This window comes from Carassius auratus, chromosome 3 (genome assembly GCF_003368295.1).
Source record: "Carassius auratus strain Wakin chromosome 3, ASM336829v1, whole genome shotgun sequence".
Classification (NCBI taxonomy): Eukaryota; Metazoa; Chordata; class Actinopteri; order Cypriniformes; family Cyprinidae; genus Carassius; species Carassius auratus.
The window spans coordinates 22,181,739-22,204,812 of NC_039245.1; the positions used below are offsets into that span (position 1 = coordinate 22,181,739).

The 23,074-nt window shown below is 38.0% G+C and overlaps 2 protein-coding genes across 3 annotated transcripts in view; both read right to left on the reverse strand.

Annotated features, from left to right (window-relative positions):
• The window catches only part of LOC113051022 (Fc receptor-like protein 5), a 53,391-nt gene extending 44,618 nt beyond the window's left edge, over positions 1-8,773 (reverse strand). For both annotated transcript variants that reach the window (XM_026214622.1, XM_026214614.1), the window contains exons 1-7: positions 8,657-8,773; positions 7,644-7,679; positions 6,493-6,621; positions 6,250-6,420; positions 5,881-6,156; positions 4,624-4,866; positions 3,725-4,006 (exon numbers count right to left, since the gene is read on the reverse strand). In XM_026214622.1, the coding sequence (XP_026070407.1) occupies positions 3,725-4,006; positions 4,624-4,866; positions 5,881-6,156; positions 6,250-6,420; positions 6,493-6,621; positions 7,644-7,679; positions 8,657-8,687 (1,168 nt within the window). In that variant the 5' untranslated portion in view covers positions 8,688-8,773. The remainder of the gene's footprint in view (positions 1-3,724; positions 4,007-4,623; positions 4,867-5,880; positions 6,157-6,249; positions 6,421-6,492; positions 6,622-7,643; positions 7,680-8,656) is intronic.
• A 1,908-nt stretch (positions 8,774-10,681) lies between these two features.
• The window catches only part of LOC113054440 (Fc receptor-like protein 5), a 32,692-nt gene continuing 20,299 nt past the window's right edge, over positions 10,682-23,074 (reverse strand). Inside the window, exons 2-12 of the mRNA XM_026220003.1 lie at positions 15,241-15,513; positions 15,035-15,169; positions 14,644-14,814; positions 13,991-14,272; positions 13,514-13,756; positions 13,305-13,421; positions 12,305-12,406; positions 11,943-11,999; positions 11,708-11,794; positions 11,529-11,588; positions 10,682-11,382 (exon numbers count right to left, since the gene is read on the reverse strand). Coding sequence (XP_026075788.1) covers positions 11,342-11,382; positions 11,529-11,588; positions 11,708-11,794; positions 11,943-11,999; positions 12,305-12,406; positions 13,305-13,421; positions 13,514-13,756; positions 13,991-14,272; positions 14,644-14,814; positions 15,035-15,169; positions 15,241-15,513 — 1,568 coding nt within the window. The 3' untranslated portion in view covers positions 10,682-11,341. The remainder of the gene's footprint in view (positions 11,383-11,528; positions 11,589-11,707; positions 11,795-11,942; positions 12,000-12,304; positions 12,407-13,304; positions 13,422-13,513; positions 13,757-13,990; positions 14,273-14,643; positions 14,815-15,034; positions 15,170-15,240; positions 15,514-23,074) is intronic.

A 23,074-nucleotide genomic window follows, 5' to 3' on the forward strand; every position in this document is an offset into this window, starting at 1 on the left:
CTCAAACCCAGCTCCCCCATGTGTGCGAGAACGACATCTCAATGTCGAACCACCATCTGCTCTGATTGAGCTAGGATCAACCAATCATCGATATAATTTAGAATGCGGATGCCCTGCATACGGAGGGATACCAGAGCCGCATCTACACATTTCGTGAATGTGCGGGGTGAGAGTGCGAGGCCAAAGGGAAGTACTCGATATTGATAAGCTTTGCCCCCGAAACCGAACCTCAGAAACTTCCTGTGTTGTAGAAGGATGGATATGTGGAAGTATGCGTCTTTGAGATCTATTGTGACAAACCAGTCCTCGGATCTGATTTGAGCTACAACCTGCTTGACAGTGAGCATTTTGAACTTCAGTGGCATAACTGAGCGGTTCAGGTGACGTAAGTCTAAGATCGGACGCAACCCCCCATCCTTCTTTGGAACTATGAAATACCGGCTGTAAAACCCAAATTTCCTGTCTAGAGGAGGGACCACCTCGATGGCCTCCTTCCTTAATAGGGTATTCACTTCTTGTTCCATAACTAGAGCCTGCCGGGGGCTGACTACTGTCGGTGTAACTCCGTTGAACTTCGGTGGTGGAAGACCGAACTGAATGCAATAGCCTTTTTCTATTGTACGCAGGACCCAATGAGATACATTTGGCAGTAGTTTCCACGCTGCTAAAAATCTACTAAGGGAATCAGTCTCTCGAGACTGACCTCTGGTGTAAAAGGCCCCCGAAGGGGCGGCGAGCATCCCAGCTCCGCTGCGCTCACGGGCGGAAATAACTGGGAGCAGCGCTCGCTGGAGGCCGCTGCGCCCTGAAACTCTGGCAGGGTTGGCAGACTGACCTCCTGAGGGCGCTGAGGTGAGGTGGGCACCGTATAATGAGGTGGATCGCGCTCTACCCCAGTAGGGGCTACCCTCTGGATCCTAATGTCAGGATCTTTTTGTCAAGGACATCCGGGCTTCGATAACAGATCTTAAATCGATCTTAGCCCTGGAAGCCCCCGACTCAGAGCGTCGCTGAGGCCCTCGGTCCCGTCGTGGGGGAGCACGAGCGGCGACACTCTGTCTTTGCGCTTCCCGGTATGAGGAGCCGGTATGTGGCGTGGTCATCTCCCGCCCAGATGCACCACGAGAGCGACGAGGGAGGAAATTCTGGAATGCCGCCGCCTGTTTTCGTGCCTCCTGGAACCTGTCAATCAATCAATCACCTTTATTTATATAGCGCTTTAAACAAAATACATTGTGTCAAAGCACTGAACAACATTCATTTGGAAAACAGTGTCTCAATAATGCAAAATGATAGTTAAAGGCAGTTCAACATTTAATTCAGTTATGTCATCTCTGTTCAGTTTAAATAGTGTCTGTGCATTTATTTGCAATCAAGTCAATGATATCGCTGTAGATGAAGTGACCCCAACTAAGCAAGCCAGAGGCGGCAGCGGCAAGGAACCGAAACTCCATTGGTCACAGAATGGAGAAAAAAACCTTGGGAGAAACCAGGCTCAGTTGGGGGACCAGTTCTCCTCTGACCAGACAAAACCAGTAGTTCAATTCCAGACTGCAGCTAAGTCAGATTGTGCAGAAGAATCATCTGTTTCCTGTGGTCTTGTCCTGGTGGTCCTCTGAGACAAGGTCTTTACATTGGATCTGTATCTGGGGCTCTAGTTGTCCTGGTCTCCGCTGTCTTTCAGGGCAGTAGAGGTCCTTTCTAGGTGCTGATCCACCATCATGTCTGGATACGTACTGGATCCGGGTGACTGCAGTGACCCTCTGATCTGGATACAGACTGGATCTGGTGGCCACGGTGACCTCAGAACAAGAGAGAAACAGACAAATATTAGCGTAGATGCCATTCTTCTAATGATGTAGAAAGTACATAGGGTGTTATGTGAAGTGTTTCCGGTTCCGGTTTACCTAATTAATGCAGCCTATAAATCCTTTAACGGATTTGGATATTAAAAGCATATTAGTATGTTATGTGTATGCCAGGTTAAAGAGATGGGTCTTTAATCTAGATTTAAACTGCAAGAGTGTGTCTGCCTCCCGAACAATGTTAGGTAGGTTATTCCAGAGTTTAGGCGCCAAATAGTAAAAGGATCTGCCTGTCAACGACAGTGTTGACTTTGTCGCCAAACAGGCCCGAGGCTTGAAGCGTCTAGGAGAAAGACACTGCCTCTTTCTTTTATCTCTGACAGGGTCAGCCACAAATGCCTCTCCGCGGCCACTAAGGCTGCCATAGACCACCCAATTGCGCGAGCGGTCTCTTTAGTGGCGCGGAGGGAGAGATCAGCGGTCTTTCTCAGTTCTTCTACATCTTCAGACTTGATCCCCTCTCCCTCATCAATATCTCCCAGCAGGTCAGCTTGATAAGCTTGTAGGACTGCCATAGTATGAAGGCAAGCCCCAGCCTGACCTGCTGCCACATAACCTTTGCCCACTAGCGATGATGTAACTCGAGGAGGCTTAGTGGGCAATGTCGGAACCTTTAGAGACGATGCCGAGCCAGGCGACAGATAGCCCGCAAGTCTGTTTGACCTGTTGCATCGCTCTATAACCCTGCTCTCCCAGCCCCATCATGTTGCCATAGTATAGTGAATCGGGGCCAAAGAGGCGGGTCGAATATGGATGGTTCCACGATCTCGATATTTCATCGTGGAGATCGGGAAAATATGGTAGGCTCCGACGTGGAGGTGGTTGCCTCTGCCGCAGAAAGTGTTCATCTAGCTTGCTTTTCTGCGGCTCAGAATGTTTTTCGGCAGGCCATTCGATTTTTAATTTATCTACTGCCCGTGTAACCACCTCCAAAAGCTCCTCATACTGGGGCGACAGGGGTGGCAAATCCCCAGCAACTGTCTCCACATCAAACACTTCAGAGGAAGAGAGGTGAAGAGTAGATTCCTCACCCTGGGGGGAAGAAACCGACGAGCGTGCTTCCGAACCCAGGGTTTGGGCGCCAGATCTGGCAGATGAGGAAGGAGATAAGGACTGGCCCGTCTCCATTCCCTCTGACAGATCCACCTGCGAACCCCACGAGTGCAGCAGCCACTCTGCCTTGGCAGAAGCGGGGCCAGCACCGCGAGGAACGCTGGTGAAGGCTCCCTCCTCGAAGAGAGCCCTCCGGGATCGAAGCGTCCGCATTGGCAATCGCTCGCAATGCGGACAGTCGCCCCCCTCGAGAGCCGACTCAGCGTGCTTCGATCCCAGGCAAGCCACGCACAGACTGTGTGTATCCCCACTCGTAATGTAGCGAGGGCAGGGAGGAACACACAATCTATAACGTGGCTTGGATTCGCCCTTTATATATTTGGTCTTTGCTTTGACTTTAGGCATATTGAGCTGTTTGAACGATCTTTTTAATGGCTAATGGACAGACAATAAATAGGACCAACGGGACAGACTTTTGAAATGCACACACAGAGCGCTTGCTGACAGACGCGAAGCTGAAGCCAGCTGCACGGCACGTGCTTTTATAGCTTCCTGTTCGCTACGTCACCCCGCCCGTGACGTCACGCCTTTTCCGATGGACAGATTGCACACGATATTCAGAGAGTCGGTCTCGTCGGGGACATTCCCCAAAGCGCTCGACGCAGCTCGAGTTCCTGAAAAGGAACTAGATTTTTTGTACTGCCTGCCCACTGAGTGTTTTCTGACCACTGATGTGTCCTGTAATTGAACTTCTTTATGTATTGATGTGTAAACAGTGAAATAAAGAAATACATAAAGAGACTCACAGTGTACAGTTATATTAACAGGATGATATTTCTCTCCAGATTGAGACTGACACCAGTACACTCCAGTGTCTGATGTGTTGGTGGAGCTGATTGTACATGTAGATCCAGTTTGTGATCCCCACAATGATGATGAACAATCTTCCCACTGTCCACTATCTGTGTATCTTCTCACTCTCCATCTATCAGAGTTACTCTGGTCCTCACAGCTCAGAGAGAGAGAGACAGATGTGAAGTGTTGAGTTCTGCTGGGACTGATGATCAGAGAGACTTGAGGAGAAACACCTGAGAAGACAATTACAGCTACAATTTAAGAAATGTTTCAAAATGAATGTATATTAAAATGGTCAGAGCACATGTTGATTTTTATTAGGCATATTTAATTATTTTCCCCCAGATTCTTAGTCGTTTTTTTCCCCCCACAAATACTAATATATATATATATTTTTCATAAACATTTTCCCCTCTCTCTCTGACTCTCAGAGTTAAATGGCTGTAACAGTTGAGGTTTTGCTGGTACCTCATCAGTCCCTGCTGGTAGATGTCATAACTACACTATCTGGTGGCAAAATGTTTTTCTTTTTTTTCCTGTATCGACAGCCGTTCAAATGTAGCTGTGAATTATGACAGAATACATTTTTAACATATTTGCAAATCACAAAATATTATAGCTTTCTTGCACCTCATGGATTAAGGTTAAGGTTAAGCATTTGAAAATCAGCACGACTGTCACTAGCAGATATGGAAAAACTGCCAGAACAGAACTGAGTGTGTGGAGGACAGAGATCTGAGATTCTGAATGAAACACTGAAAAACAGACACACAAGAACTTTATCATGTACTATATCTGAAAGAGAGCATAAGAAGAAATAAATCAGATCACAGTTTCTACTGACTCTCACCTCTGACTGAGATCCAGCTCTTGGGTGACTCTCCTCTCTCTGAGTGTTTGCAGTAGTAGAAACCCTCATGTGACTTTGAGACAGTAGAGATGATCATCTCTGTAGTTTGACTCTGGATGAGTGATCCATCTTTATAGAAATCAGCTCTGAGGTTTGGTGGAGTTGAATGTTGATATAAACAGCGTAGAGTCAGAGTATCTCCTTCAGTCACAGGATGAACAGGACTCTCCAGAATCACACCATCTACAGAACAGAGATAAAATTAACTGTTTAAAAATAGTCTGAAAATATAGACAACACATGGTGACTTTATTCGAAGAAACTAGATTCTTGTGATATTTCTCATTGCAAATGTTGCCCCCATGACACTAGGGTGCTTGGGATTATTTCTGTCATCTCACTCAGCGCAACAGCATAAACAATTAGAAATACAGCTTCATGTGAAGCATGCATTTTGTTTTCTGATGCCTTTTTATTGACCAACATCCATTTCAGACTTTTGGAGGTTTTAAAAACCAAAACTTTATGGCTTTTTACTAGCATAACAGTTTGAATAGGAATAAGTGTTATTTGTAAATAATGTAGATTAAAATGTTAAGTCAATCAACTATACAGCAAGTTGTTATCTTAACTGCTTCAAAATACATCATGTTAACAATATTACTTAGTTACTGTACGAATAAAAATATTATATTATATATTATATATTATATATAAACAATATTATATAACACATTATTCCAGCCACTGTTAAAAACTGTACAAGGTGAATTCAGTTGTATGCGCACACCTTACAAATTTTAAATCTGTGTACAGATTTCAGATTGAGTAATCATTCAGAATGGACAAGTCACCTCAAAATTTGACATTACAAATGTCACCATCATTTGTAATGTCATATTTTGAGGTGACTCGTACATTCGCTGATCTGACGGAAGGTACTTTAAACTGAATAAGCTGGGAAAATGCCTGTTAAACCATTTACAAGCTTTTGACATCTGTTTTGTTAGAGAGCCCAGTGAAACTTAATATATAGAATCACTTGCCTCATTACCTCATGAGAAGTTGTGGGGAAGTTTTTTTTTTTTTTTCATATTATAGATTTGTGATTGGACCCTTCTTTTGATTACTGACATTGTTGATTTTTATCTAATAGTTCAGGTTTTTGCACACACAAATTTCATTCCATATTTCTTTACAATCATCCTGATTGCTTTGACTATAAACAGCCAGTGGAATTAATAAACACAGACTCACAGTGTACAGTAATATTAACAGGATGAGAGTTCTCTCCAGATTCAGACAGACACCAGTACACTCCAGTGTTTGATGTGGTGATGGAGACGAATGTACATGTATGTACTTGTGATGTCCAGTCAGAAGAACAATCTTCCATCCCATAATGGTCTGTGTAACTTCTCACTCTCCATCTATCAGAGTTTCTCTGGTCCTCACAGATCAGAGAGAAAGAGTCAGATGTGAAGTGTTGAGTTCTGTTGGGACTGATGATCAGAGAGACTAGAGGAGAAACACCTGAGAAGACAATTACAGCTGTAATGTTTCAATATTGTGCATTAAAATGATCTTTATTAAAGATCTAATCATTTAAGTTCTTTTTATACTCACCAGTGATCCATACTGGCTGTGTGTTGCTGTAGGTTGTTTTATAGGCTGTTTTTTCTATCTCCGCTCTGCACACATAAACTCCTGTGTGTTTTAGAGCAGCAGAACTGACAGTGTAGTTTCCTCCAGCTCCTCTGCTGCTGTCTGAGAGCAGCTGAAAATGATTGTCGTAGTCTGTAGAAAGTTAAAATGTGAACGTGTCATGTCATCTTCTTTCCACTTCACCTAAAGCACATTATATCTTACCTGATGCAGTTAGAGTGAACCAGCTGAATGTCCAGTCTGTAGAGAAGCTGTTAACCTCACAGATCAGAGTCACTGGATCTCCTTCAGTCAACCACTTCTGTGGAGAAACACTTAAAACTGCTCTGGAAACTTAAATTAGGAAATCACTCATTAATAACATGTTATATTACAGGTTCAGTTAAGACAGTTAATATCAGCTTGTGGCATAATGTTTATAACCACAAAAATGATTTCCACTTGTCCCCCCTTTTCTTAAAAAAAATAATAAAATAATTAATTAAATAATAATAATAATTTCTGGGTTACAGTGAGACATTTACAATGAAAGTAATTGGAGCATACCTGTTAACATAAAATACTCACTGTATCAATAGAATAACATTTTCTGTAAAAGGTTACGTCCAATTATACAAACCAATGAAACAAATAATAAAAGTACAAATCAATTCCCCTATATTTATTATAGCCACTCATTCAGTGTTTTATGAATCACTTTCATTGAGCTCTCAGAACAGTTCATTATGTGAGAATAAGTACTTGCTGTGAACTCACTGTTAATTATGCTAATGGTAGTTGAGCTGTTATCTGATGCATGTGTGAATTTAAACTGATTTTAGTTCTTTTATTTAGTCTGCAATGCAAAGAGATGAACTGATTCATCTAGCGATGCAGTCAGTGATCACTGATCTGTCAGGCTCATTTCCTCTGGTTTATTAACACATAGACCATCCAACCATTGGATTTGCAAAATTTAAAATTTCAGAAATAAAAATTAAACATTAAAATATTATCAAAATATGAATTGAGATGTATTTGATTACTCCCTGTGGATTAGGCAATATAAAATTATGAATTAAGATGGCAATAGTTCAAATGTACTACCAAAGTAACAATAAAAAAGAGAAAATAGTCATTTCATTATCATGAAAAATGAGAACATAGTAAAAAATATGGTCTAAAACACAGAAAAAAATTAAATGTGCTTACATTTCAGAAAAAGCATTTTCATTTGTCATACTGAGGAGTTTAAATGAAATACTGAGTTGTTCTGATCATTTTATATGAGGTTGAACTCCTTTTCTCAGGCAGTTTAAATCAGTTAGTGTAAAATCACACATATGAGATTAAATATATGAATCAAATTCGCTCACCTTCAGTGTGTCCAGAGTGGATATTTGAAATCAACACTAAAAACACAAAGAGAAAAACCCACTACAGTGTGAATATGGAGCTGATAAAATGTGTATTATACATCAAACACATACAAATACATCGGTATATTCTTTTTTCTCTTGTCCAACACCATAATTGTACACTCAAATATTTCTCAGTTTCAGAAAAAAAAAGTTCTTCTAATTTGCTAGTGGTGCCTATATAGTTGATGATGATTGGTTTAAAATATGATCACAAAAGTTAAGATGCAATTTAAGAACAAGGGTATCCTCAAATTTTTAAAGAAGTCATTTGATGCTGCTAAAAATTAATATATCATGAACTAGGGATGTATTGCACGTCTTGATATTGCTGAGTTAGATGTGTTCCTAGGTCAACATATTTTGTTGACCCTGGAACAACATTTTACTCAAAAAATGTAGTCTTGACCATATCCCTACACCTAAACCTAACCTTAACCACGAGTGATCCTTAAAATCAGAGGAAATGATAGATGAATGACACTGATGTACAAGCACCTAACAGTGATTGTAAGCGTAAACTTCAAAAAATCTATAAACTTGTTCTTCAAATCTGATTGGTTAATCACAATGTTGTTCCAGGGTCAACAAAGATGTTTTCCCAGGAACATGTCTCTTGGTAAAATCAGGTTCTGCCCGATGTATTTACTATGAAGCCCCAAAAGGGACATGATGATGGATTAAATATGAAATGGGAGAAAACATCTGGTTTGCCGACAGCATTTTTGCCTTTCCCTAAGAAACTTTTGCAAGAGAATGAAATGTTTTGTGAGAAAACACAAAAGCACTGAATTATAATTTTCCCTCTCATCTCATATTTTCCCATCACAATCTCCTACATGCTCTGAAGGATTTGAAATGTTGAGAGGAATTTTCAAAGAAAAATCCAAGAACACGAAACAATGTATAATTTTCATAATATAAGAGAAATCAAAATCCACTGAAACACACACAGGTAAAATAATACTCACAGAGCACAAGAGGAAGTTGACCGAGCTCCATACTGACCAATTATGAGAAGTTAAAGACACAGACTGTGTTAAAGCCTGCGTTTGAAATGTACAAACCAGTGAACAGCTGCTGACCTCTCACACTGGTTAGTGACACTGAGCTGAAACAGACCAAACTAACCCACAGATCTAATCTCTCATCTCCATCTCACACTTGATGGTGCTGAGACTTTGCTGAAATATAAATGTAATTAAAATGAAGTGAAGTGACATACAGCCAAGTATGGTGACCCATACTCAGAATTCATACTCTAATTTAACCCACCCAAAGTGCACACACACACATAGCAGTGAACACACACACACACAGTGGGCAGCCAGGGAGCAGTTGGAGGTTCGGTGCCTTGCTCAACAGCACCTCATTCATGGTATTGCCAGCCCGAGACTCAAACCCACAACTTTAGGGTTAGGAGTCAAACTCTTTAACCACTAGGCCATGACTTTCCCCATTACGATATTGCTCTTAAAATGTAGCTACTTATAGATTCAAATGATTCTTTTAGTGCTCTTAAAAGAGAAACAGTTGGGGGGGAATCACTATTGCTTTCTTTCCTCAGCAGACGTGAGTCAACAGAGAGAGTGAGGAGGGTGAAAGAGGAAGTACTTTATAAAAAATAAACTTAGACGCATTTCTAGTTGATGGTGCCATGATGCCATATTCGCCACATACAGTGTGAAGAGAAGCTCACATGCACCATTCCAGCGCCCCTGTTAAAACTTGACTGCCTGTAATAAGAGGTCAAGGTTCTTTTGCTCTTTTTGTACAGGTCACACATTAAGACATTGCAAGAATTTCTTTAATAATATTTCAAAACAAACTGGTCCGTTATTTACAACACAAGCAGCCTGTAATTTTTTTTTTTTTAATCTACAGAGCATTGCAGTGCAGCTAGTCATGAGATTTACACTAAGAAATATACATGCTGACAAATTACAGTTCATGTGGTTATGGATCTCAAGCAGACAAACATCACTGAGCCTTAATGCTGTAAAGGTTTCTCTGTATTACAATAATAAAGTACAAGCAGGTACAGGTAAAACTTTTACACAGTGGAAAACCAAACAAAGGTGAGTCGAGTTGAGCTGGTACTGTGTAGTGGAAAAGCACCAATAGCATCAAATAACAAATACAAGATCATGAAAAAAATCTTATAAGGTGTAAAGAAATAAACAATATAAAGACCATCATGGTGGCCTGAGGACCAGAAGCAGGGCCAGAGGGAGAACGTTAACACTTGCGCTCCTCTTCATAGGCGCAGGGGAGCTGCTGATGTTATGAGAAAAAAAGCAAGATGTGAAGGAAGTGAATGAAGTGAGATGAATCACTGAGAAGTGACATCTCTCCTCTCCCTTTACGTTGAGCTCATTTACCCAACAATCGATAACTGAGAAAACTGCAAGATGGTAGCAGCTGTGTCTGTATGAAAAGAAAGAGCACAGTGTGACATGAGACATGAAATTAACACAGTTTCAGTTACATGGATATGCGGCCTGATAGAAGCATTGCCATAGACAATGTAGAATTATCAGACTGGATGGAACATATTAACATAACAGAAAATATGACATATTCATCTTCATAAAATAAATATTCATCCTCATAAATAAGTCCTCATTATTTCAGCAATTGCTGATATTTTATAAGGGTTGTTGAGTAAACACTAAATAAGTGGAAAGAAAGAAGGATCGGTTTCAAAAATTCAAAGGCAAAATACTTTTTTAGTGGCCAAGTCAGCAACAACTGAATCAAAAATCAATGTTGATTACTCATAAAATATAATTTATATATTGATGTTTTGTTGAAAAATTATTTATGATTTATTTTTCCATCAGAAACTTATTTTAAAAGTTCATGACAAATGTTGTACCTGAACCTCCAGGTATTTTCTGCTGGACGGTATTTTTCACTCCTCATTTGCATGAAGTTGAGCATTTCTCGAATTCTGGACGTTCTCAACACTTTCTCCATTCCACTGTCAATATCATAATTCACTGTGTGAGCAATGACTTTCATAGGAATCAATTGAAAAATGCCCACTCTGCTCCACTCAGTCCACTCCAGTGTAAACACACCGTTTAATGTATGTTTAATATATGTTTATTTTTAAAACACAGCTAATATAAATCATAAGTACACACAGACAATTACAGTTGTAAAGATGCAAGCTTTGGTTCCAAATGCCCAAAGTAAACCTACAGTCCAACTACATCAAAAACATCTAAACTGCAATATTTAACACACATGCACGCACGCACGTGCGCGCACACACACACACACACACACACACACACACACACACACACACACACACACACACACACACACACACACACATAATAACACAAGCAAAGCAATGGAATGCAAATTTAAATTCAAAATATGGGTAAAACACCTGGGAAAATTCATATCAACAAAACATTGGGTCATATTTTTATACTGTGCAGAAATAAATGAAAATGTTCTGTTTCCTTTAATCAGCACATGAAGGAAGCATCACTCATATATATTAAGTATTGTTAAATACATTGCCATCAAGTGCTCAATAACACAAAGATGATAAAGCATTGATGATCCTGGTCATTCTCTAGCCCTTCTCAACCTAAACTCATCAGTACCCTTGGATTGAAAGTTTCTCCTCCAGGCATTTATTTAACCTGAGCATACGTCACATCACCAGATCCAGCACCTGAAAATACATACATTAATTCAGAATGCACTTTTTATGTTGTTGTTTCTATATACAGGATTCCATTTTATTCTTAGCTTCCTAATTATACTAGTAGATTCAGATGTCTTGTGAAGTGTGGTTGATGTTTTTAGTTTTACATTCACCTTGATCCATTTCCAACTTCAGTTTAGAGTAAACGATGTCACAACTCTCAGTGTTTTTCCCTTGAAGATGCCAACAGTTAATATCAGTAGTAGTTATGTGTCTCCAACAGTGATATGAAATAGATGGATAATTATTTTATTTAAATATGATTACGTTAAACCAAATTAACTCTGTTTACCTTTGTTTTCTTTCTTTTCCATCTGTTTTTTAGTAGATTTGTGTTCAATCTCAGCATAGGTGAGATCATTAGGCCCAATTTTACTGTCTACAATGAAAAATAGAGAAATTAATAAGACACTTTATCTTGATCATCTCTGCAAATATCACAGAGATAATTTTGATTTCCAATTTCTATAGAAAATAACTTGTTTCAATAAAATATGACATTAAATACTTTAAATTGCATAAGTTACCTGTACTTATGTCTTTCTTAATGGTTGCATCAACAGAATCATAAATATGAGCAGTTCCTGTAATAAATAAATTAATTAATTTCCAGTAGATTTGTGTGTGTGTGTGTATATGTCATGCATTTTAGGAATTTAATCCAGAAAAACTTCGTTTTTTATGTTTACACTAACTTAAAAATAAAAATATTTTATGCTCTCTTCATTCTAAATTATAGATACTAGAATAGATACTTTTAGATGAATGAAAATAGATTTAGTTGTGAGATCAGTCCTGTTAGTTAAAAGTTATACCTGAGTGTCTTTCATCTCAGCTTGTAAATATTATGGATGTTTATTTATGATTAATACTGTAGGTAAATACTGACCAGACAGCAGTGTGTTGTTTCCCGGGTCACTCTGGTTCTGCTCTGATGTCTGACTGCTGTTCTGCTGTTGACCAACACTAGAGGGAGACTGAGATCTTACACCTAGACAAACATAAAATGATTATGTAAATATTTTGAGGAAAATGTATTTTTATTTTAAATCTCTTTCATGCATACATGAAAGTGATGAGAGTATGAAAATGACACTGCTCTGATTTATTTACAATATTATGGTTGTAAATACATAGTAAGCTCCCTCGCTGTCTACTGTCTTTACAGGCATATCCTCACAGAAATGGAAACTGATAAATGACTAACTTGGAGTGCTTTACAAACTGTACTGGGAAAAAAAAGCTCCATATTTTGAGAGAGGTCATGCTTTTCACCACTTAACATAAAAAATAAACAAACAAACAAACAAACAAAAAAAAAACCTAGAGAGCATTTGTATTTTCAGTTTAAGCATTCAAAAATGTTAAACCATACAAGCACTTTAAGATGTGAAAAGAACTGATTAATTGACCCCCGTGCTGTTTTCCATGTGCACATGCCCAAATCACGCTAAAAGTGCAAGATGTCTTATGTCATTAACGGTAAAGAATAAAATAAAGTAAATAAAAAAATGCATTCTGCTCAAATCTGCTTTTGACTGAATAATGTATTTAGCTTTAATAAGTGTAATTCTAAATATAATTTATACATTTCGTTCCTGGATACAACTGTTAGACTTGAAGAACTAATTTGTATTTTTGTTCTATTTATATTTATTTGTCCTATTATTACTCTTTATTTATCTTTATTTAACATTCCTTATAATATACTGCAATGAAAACTGTGACCCTGACTGTGTGGAAATTACCCAGAAACCCTCTAAAGCTAGCTGGCAGACCAGCTAACACCAGACAACCAGTTTACACTGATGTAGGATGGCAGCTCACAAGGTTTAGAATCAGAGATAGTGTCTGGAAATGTGGTGCTGAATTTTAATATGGCAGAAGACCTTTCTTGTTTCTGTAGCACCACAAAAGGACCAATAGGACAATGATCAAAAATGTGACGGTCAGTCCTGCAGAGACTCCAATTATCACAGGATTTAAATAATCAGATCTTGAGGCTGCTGAAGATGAAAAACATACATTTTTAACATTAGTTGAGTGTTGTAAATAATACAAGAACTGATGTTAAGCGTTTTTTGATCTACAGTCTCACCTTTGAGTGAGATCCAGCTCTTGGGTGACTCTCCTCTCTCTGAGTGTTTGCAGTAGTAGAAACCCTCATGTGACTTTGAGACATTATAGATGATCATCTCTGTAGTTTGACTCTGAATGAGTGATCCATCTTTATAGAAATCAGCTCTGAGGTTTGATGGAGTTGAATGTTGATATAAACAGCGTAGAGTCATAGTATCTCCTTCAGTCACAGGATGAACAGGACTCTCCAGAATCACACCATCTACAGAAACAGAGGAAACATGAGCTGATGGCAAACAGGAAGACTATATAAAAATATGACAACAAAAAATAAAGGTTTTATATTTTATGATAAAATAGATTTTTTTGTACTGCATGCCCACTGACTGTTTTATTCATTTATTTTTTGCCCACTGATGCGTCCTGCATGTGTTTAATCAACCTGTTTTATGTATTGATTGTAAACTGCCAGTGAAACAAATTCACACAGACTCACAGTGTACAGTGATATTAACAGGGTGATATTTCTCTCCAGATTGAGACTGACACCAGTACACTCCAGTGTCTGATGTGATGGTGGAGTTGATTGTACATGAAGATCCTGTTTCTGATCCCCACACTGATGATGAACAATCTTCCCACTGTCTACTATCTGTGTATCTTCTCACTCTCCATCTATCAGAGTTACTCTGGTCCTCACAGCTCAGAGAGAGAGAGACAGATGTGAAGTGTTGAGTTCTGCTGGGACTGATGACCAGAGAGACTGGAGGAGAAACACCTGAGAAGACAATTACATCTCTTTAGAAATGTTTTAAAATAATTTAAGTATGAACTCTCACTTTTTAAATGGGTTAAATTTTTTGTTGGGCATAATAATTTGTTTTCCTTAAGGTTCACTGATAAAAATTAACTAATTTTATAATATCAGTAACATTTGTGTTCCATGACTATTTCTTCTGTTGCGAATTGGAGAGGAATTTTTAATTTCTGAAACAGTGTGATTTCATAGTACATCAACGATCTCAAAACACCAAGAAAACTCTGATTTATCTTTATATGACTCTAGATGTATCATCCATTGTATCATACAACACACTCTCATTCTTGTTTCAGTTCTGTCTCATTCAAACTGATCCTGTTCAAACTCACCAGTGACCCATACTGGCTGTGTGTTGCTGTAGGTTGTGTTATATGCTGGTTTTCCTCTCTCTGCTCTGCACACATAAACTCCTGTGTGTTTTAGAGCAGCATAACTGACAATGTAGTTTCCTCCAGCTCCTCTGCTGCTGCCTGAGAGCAGCTGATAATGATATTTGTTGTCTACAAAACATGAGAATTCATGAAGATTTCACCTTAAGGAACTTTTGCTGTTTTTACACTTATTAATTATTTTAGTTGGGGTAATTCAGTGCATTCAGTTTAACTGAAACAGGGCAAGAGCAAAGCTCATGGAAATTATGTGCACCAAGACATGCTCATGAAACCAATGAATAAAGCCAGTTAATTGTGTTGTTACCACATAAAGCACATTATATCTTACCTGATAAAGCAGTTACAGTGAACCAGCTGAATGTCCAGCCTGTAGAGGAGCCATAAACCTCACAGATCAGAGTCACTGAATCTCCTTCAGTCAACCACTTCTGTGGAGAAACACTTAAACCTGCCTGGGCTCTATCTGAAATAGAAAAATCAATCATTTTATAACATCTAAAGAGTGTGTGTATGTGAAGAGATGATCAAACTCACCTGATACTGTCAGTGTAACTTCATCATTGATGTCTGATGTTCGTGATCCTCCTCTCTCTGCTCCATAACAGGAGTATTTACCTGCGTCAGACTCAGTAACAGAACTGAATGTGTGTTCCTGTAGTTCACTGGAGCTGTAGAATGCACTGTATTTATACCAGACATACCGCCAGCTAGTGACTCCTTCACCATCAATGTCACATCTGAGAGTGACTGTCTCTCCTCTGAATACACGATGATCAGGTTTAACGCTCACTTTGGCTTTTGGTCTTTCTGTGTAATGACAACAATTTATAATGAAAATAATGTGCTGTTTTTACATAAAAACTTAAAAACAAAACATACATGCTAAATCAAGTTGAAGTGTTGTTTTCTATAGCTATTACATTAAATAATTTAGGGTTATGAAATCATTTGTGCAGTATGTAAGCAAATAAGGAAATACTTGCCATATATATTCACTGTTATTGGTTCACTGTAATGTGTGTAATATCCTCCTCTTCGTGCTCTGCACCTGTACTCTCCTCCATCAGAGACTTTCACTGAATAGATTGTTTTAATTGAAGCTTCAGTAGATTCAGTGTTTGAGTTTTTACTCCAGAGAAACTCCCATCCATCCCATGACTGATCCACCTCACATCTCAGAGTAACTGAGTCTCCAGTAAACAATGAACTCAGTGGCTGCACAGTCAGAGCTGGTTTGGGAATATCTGTCAGTATAAAATCATTTGTAGCATAAGTCATGAAAATATTTCAGCAGAAGATTTAATTCTCTCATTGGTAAACATGGTGTATGAGCCATTTCATATATTTGTTAATGTCAATATAGCGATACTTGCTGGCTAAAGATTATTAGTGATATTCAGTGATATGCTCTCCGATCAATAAAATGGACAGTCAAGCAGATAGATGGGCATAATCGTTCAGTTTAGTTGTTTATTAAATAACTGTTCTAAACCCATTTGTCAACAAAAATCTGTATCATGCACAGGGCCGGATTTAACTCATATTGTGACATAAGCAACACATTTTTGCTGTCAGCCAGAAACCTCCTATTGGTAGTTGGTATTATGGTTTTATTGTATATAGATACATTTATATAAATGGTAACAATAAGGTTCATTAGTTAACATTAGTTGATTAGTTGACATTGACATGTCTATTTTTAAACTAAACAAGTGCAGCCGAAAACAAATATTCTGTGATAAAGTAATCCATATGAAAACAACGGGAAGTCTGTTTTTCATGTCTCCCTTCATTATATCTAATGTGACCACGCCCCCGCGCTTAACGCGCTATTCAGATTCAAACTGAAGCCCGCGGCTTGAATACACCCACACAGAAGAAAAAGCAGGCAGACTGTTCTTCAAGTTTTTTTATTTTACTGTTTGCTTCGCGATGAGAGGAATAAGACATAAATCACCCCAAAAAGATGTGATGTGGTTGAGGATTTGAGAAATGGATTTCCTCAGAAAAAAAAGAATGAAGCACTTTATTCAGCAGAGATCATAAACATGAGTAAGTCTCTTTTTATTTATTTATATACTTGTACTAGTTTTCACATAACGTGTAAACATTTTACTAGTTAGACTTTTTCCAAATACTTTTTCCAAACTATAATTCCTGACTAAATGTATAATCAAGTGAAACATTATGAAGTTTCAATAACAATATACAATACAATACCATTCAAAAGCATGATGTAAATAATGTAAATGTAACAAATAGGTAACTGTAACAAATGTAAAAACAATGCTTTTCTTTCAATTTATTCCCCCTAAAAACCCAGAAAAATATTCTCAGCTATATTAATAATAATGATAATAATAATAACAATACATTTTTTTTTTTTTTAGAAAATAAGATTGTTAAAAGGATTTCTGAAGGATTGTGTGACTGCAGTAATGATGCCAAACAATTTGTTTGAAAGTCAGCTTTGATTGTTTCTAATAAACTGTTTAACTGCTCCCCCAAGTGGATATTAAATTATGTTGTGGGATAATTAAATATATTCTTAATAAACTACAAACATAAAATTATATACATTTATTTTGTTCTCACATTCTTTCTTGTAACTCCTCACTCACAGTGACACAGCTGACTGAAAGGCTCATTATGCAGCTCATTATGCAGGCCTTTGTCTTCTCAGGTGTAAATCACAATGATATTCATGATAGTTGACGCCTACTCGCATATGACTTTTACCAACAAAAAGTGTCTTAGAAAATTTAAATCAATATATTGTTTTCTGTGAATGAGTAAACAAGATGATTTTCACATAATTTAGAAAGACAAATTCTAGGCTACAAGCTCTAGTTCTCAAAAATCCCGGGAACCATTGTTCTTTATGTGTTTTATGGCCTTTTCAAGTGTTTTAACATTTTTAGTTTTTCACTAACCACGCATAATATTTTTTTTCTCAAAAACACAATCATGTACATACATGCATTTCACATATTATTATATTTTATATCATATTTGTGCTGATTACAGTGAGATTAGACTTTACCCATTTAGATATTTATAAGAAACTGAAAAAAGCACAAATGTCAGGGCATGACAAAACTTCTCCAGGCCCCAAAAATACCCTTAGACTCCAGAGGGTTAACATGTCATGAACTAAGAATGAACAATACTTCTGCAGCATTTATTTACTAATACATTAATAAAATCAAACTTTGAATATTGCAACAAATGTATGATTCATTGTATGCTCATGTTAGTGAATACAATGGCTAACATCAATGAAATCTTATTGTATAGTGTCACCATATAGATTTATAGGTCTACAAATAACTTAGGCTATGGTTATTTGCATCATTGCATGTGTCATAACATTTCACCAAAATCAAACTAACACTCCTGAAATGTATTTGCCTTTAAAAATCAATAAAAACATTCATAATAAGACAATATGGAACTGTTTCCAGTCAAATTAAAATCACTTAAAACAGAATTCACAGAAGCTGAAATAATATGATGGCAAAATATAACGAATATGAATTTCAAACTAAATGCGTCAGTAGGCTATAGACGGTGGCAAATCACTTAATGAGTATGTCACAGAATAAATTAATCAGTCAATATGTTCAAACAGCTGATACATTCAGTAATAAATCACTGCTGTGTGTTGCTCAGAAACTGTTTTTGAAATTTCTGAAATGGATTTGTTTGGAACTTTGTGAGCGAACGCTGGCGCTGTTAGCAGCCGCTGCTCTGAGGAACTTTGAACGATATTAACGTTGTTTACGTTTTTTTTTTTTTATTCACTGTGTTTTATTCACCTGCCTGAAATACATACATTTTGTTGGATGTTGGTGCACGATTTTGGATTCACCAAGATTCACTGAGATTTTGCTGTTACCTGACCTGAGACTGTTGCCGGTGTTCTGTCTGGCATTGCTGGATTCCTGCTCACCTGTCGATTTGGTTCGCGGCTGCCGGGCTTTTCTTCTATTTTCCTTCAGCTGCGGAAATGATGATCGTTGAACTGACTATCTGGATTTCAATTGTGTGGATTGTCCTTTGCTCAATCTTTCATCCTGTGTATCCGCTCTATCAATACTCGGTAGCGGACTTGTTGCAGCTACGCGTACACTACGGCGAGCCTCCGTCTGCTTTAAACCTACATCAGGATATTGCTTTTATACCACGCCGTAAATATGTTCATCGTGGATCTCGCCGGAGTTTTAAGAGTTTTAAGGTTGTCTCTCCAAGTGGAATTCCTTCCATTTGGTCCACGAGCCCTCGTCCTCCAAGGAAACATGTTCGGACTATTGATCACAGTGTCTTAGTCAAGCCAACTAAGACGATCACTACTATCGATGGTAAGAACGATCTTTCATTTGGATTATGGAATATTCGATCAATCTCTGATAAAGGTCCTTTCGTGAATGATCTGCTTTTTGATCGTAAGTTCGACTTTCTATGTCTGACTGAGACTTGGCAAAAAAGTAATGACTTTTATCATTTGAACCATTCTGTTCCTCCTGGATATGCTTTTATCTGTAAACCACGCACTGTTGGCCGTGGCAGGGGGCTTGCAGTACTATATAAGGAAAAATGGAAAGTTACAGCTCTTCCTGAAACTGACTATACTTCCTATGAATCTGTTGCTTTGCAAATCAATGGATTTGTACCAACTATCATAGCTATTGTTTACAGGCCTCCGAAGGCCAATTCTGTATTCCAACAGGAATTTTCAACATTTTTAACTTCTCTTTGTTCATTGTCTCCAAACGTGGTTTTGGTTGGTGATTTTAATATCCATGTGGATAATACAGAAAATTCATGTTCTAGAGAGTTTTTATCATGCCTAGATAGTTTTGGACTACAGCAATTTATCAATGTCCCAACTCATTCAAAAGGTCATACTCTAGATTTAGTCTGCTGTTCATGTGTGATTCCTGGAAATTGCACTACTTCTGACTTATCACTGTCAGACCACTTGCTGGTGTCTTTTAATGTTTCTTTATCTGTGTTCAAGCCTAATTTGAGTCGTACAATCACATTTCGTAATATTAAGAACATTGATCCCTCAATCCTTGGGGAATGTTTGTCCACACTTCCCCACAAAGACCTTTCAGGGAATCTTGAAGATTTAATCCAGCATTATAATGACGATCTTCAAATGATCCTCGACACTTGTGCTCCATTGAAAACCAGGAATGTTTCGTTTGTCAACTCTGCACCCTGGTTTACATCGGATCTTCGTCTGCTAAAAGTCAAAGGACGTCGATTAGAACGCTTGTACTCCAAGACTGGACTTGTAGTTCATAAAGATTTGTATGCTGATCACATGCAAGTTTATAAAACTGCTCTTTCCACAGCGAAATCAGATTATTATGCAGGTTTAATTGGATCTGGTGTAGGAAACCAAAAATCTTTATTCTCTGTGATTAACACTATTTTAAAGCCACCTGAGTGTTCTAACGGGGATATAAACTCTACAGAATTGTGTGAAGCATTTATGCTCTTTTTTTAATAAGAAAATTGAACACATCCATCAGCAATTGGTTTCACCAAACCCTGATCGGAACAAAACTCATTCTAGCTTTGCGCCATCTCCCTTATTTTCATTTTCTGTTTTTAAAATTCCAACAGTTGAGGACATTTGTTCCATTGTACAAAAATCTAAATCTGTCACCTGTCAATTGGATCCATTACCAACTCACTTGGTTAAAGCTGGTTTATCATTTCTTTCCTCTTTAATAACTGATATTATGCATGCATCACTTCTTACTGGCACTGTCCCTACTGCACTTAAAACTGCTGTTATAACGCCTATTCTTAAGAAACCTGGGACAGACACAAAGAATTTTGCTAATTTTCGACCTATTTCAAATCTACCGTTTCTGTCAAAAATCCTGGAAAAAATTGTTGCTCATCAGCTCCGTGAACATCTCTCTTGCAATAATTTATATGAGCAGTTACAATCAGGGTTTCGTGCTTTTCACAGTGTTGAAACTGCACTTGTAAAGATTTCTAATGATCTATTACTAGCGGCTGATGCTGGTCTTCTATCAATACTTATACTTCTTGACCTTAGTGCAGCATTTGACACCATTTCACATCCTATACTTTTGAGCAGGCTGGAATCTATTGGAATTACTGGTATGGCTTTAAGCTGGTTTGGTTCTTATCTTACAGATCACATTCAATTTGTACAACTTAAACAGTTTAAATCAAAACCCACTTATGTTGTCACTGGTGTTCCCCAGGGCTCTGTTTTAGGACCTCTTTTGTTTATTATTTATCTTTTACCTATTGGCAGCATTTTTAGGAAATATGATATCCACTTTCATTGTTATGCTGACGACACCCAACTTTACCTGTATTCTAAACCATCTTCTAAGTTTCCCTCTTCTGCTCTTGGTGAGTGCCTAAGTGAATTAAAAGATTGGTTTTCAAGTAATTTTCTACAATTGAACAGCAGTAAAACAGAAATTCTTCTTGTTGGTTCAAAAAATACAATAAGTAAGTCGAATATTTCTTCTCTGGAAATAAATAACTGTTCTGTTCCTCTATCGAATCAGGTCAAAAGTTTAGGTGTCATTTTTGACACAACTTTGTCTTTTGAATCTCACATAAATAGTGTTACCCGTTCTGCATTTTTCCATATTCGCAATATAAGTCGTCTGCGCCCTGTCCTTTCACTCAGGAGTACTGCTACGCTTGTGCATGCTCTTGTAACATCAAGAATCGACTATTGTAATGCATTGTTCTATGGGCTTCCTTCCAAATCTCTTCATAAATTACAGTTAGTACAGAATGCTGCAGCTCGAGTCATTACCAAAACTTCCACTTTTGAACACATTTCTCCTGTTTTACAGAAGCTGCATTGGCTCCCGGTTAAATTCCGTGTGAATTTTAAAATTTTACTTTTAACTTACAAAGCACTTAACAATCTGGCTCCTTCATATCTCCATGATCTTCTTCATATACACACTCCTTCCCGCACTCTAAGATCTGCTTCTGCATTTACACTTGTTCAGCCATGCACTCGGACAACTTCTCTGGGGTCACGAGCTTTTGGCTTTGCTGCTCCCCATTTATGGAACTCTCTTCCTGTAGAAGTTCGCAACAGTTCTAGTCTCTCAGTTTTTAAATCTCGTCTTAAAACATATCTGTTTAGGCAGGTTTTTATGTAATTGAATGTTTGTTGTTGTACTAGTTTGATTGAGTAATGTCTTTTTTTTTAATGAATTGTGTAAGGTGTCCTTGAGTGCCATGAAAGGCGCCTTTAAATAAAATGTATTATTAGGGCCCGAGCACCGATGGTGTGAGGACCCTCTTGGAATTGCTCCGTTTATTATTATTATTATTATTAGGGCCCGAGCACCGATGGTGTGAGGACCCTCTTGGAATTGCTCCGTTTATTATTATTATTATTATTATTATTATTATTATTATTATTATTATTATTATTATTATTATTCTTCTTCTCCAAAATGAATCGCATTTTTGAGGGCCTAAACATGCTCGAAAAGTCATGAAACTTTGCACACACCTCAGAACTGGCGAAAATTTACGTCTGATATGGGTTTCAGAAGTGGGTGTGGCAAAATGGCTCAACAGCGCCACCTATACACGTTCAACGGTGTGCGCCTCGAGCTACGTTTCATGTACATGTATGAAAATCGGTATACACATGTAACTCTCCAATACCTACAAAAAAGTCTCTTGGAGCAAAATCCGAAACCCAACAGGAAGTCGGTTATTACTAATATTATGAGCAAATTTTTTGTCATTTTTGTCATTTCCATGCGTTGTATTTTAACGAACTCCTCCTAGAGATTCATTCAGATCAACACTAAATTTGGTATGCCTAATCTGAAGGCCTTTGCGATGTTAAATTGCGAAGCTTTTGAGTTTTCGTTAATGGGCGTGTCCGTGGCGGCCTGGCGAATTTCGATGATTCGCCATGAAACAGGAAGTTGCTATAACTCAGACATACAATGACCAATCTGCCCCACACTTCACATGTTTGATGAGTCTCCTAACATGAACAGATTGACATGCCCATATTCAGTTATAGTCATAGCGCCACCTATTGGCAACAGGAAGTGACATATTTTACACTGCGATGAACTACTCCTAAAAATTTTATGACATCAATTTTTTTTTGTGGTCAGTCTAATCTAAAGGCCTGTGCGATGTTAAATTGTGAAGATCTTGAGTTTTCGTTAAAAGGCGTGTCCATGGCGCCGTCACGAAGTTCGATGTCTCGCCTTGGGAATAAAAGATGTTATAACTCAGGCATAAAATGTCTGATCTTCCCCAAACTTCACATGTGTGATAAGAGTCCTGGCCTGAACACATCTGAAGGCCAAAA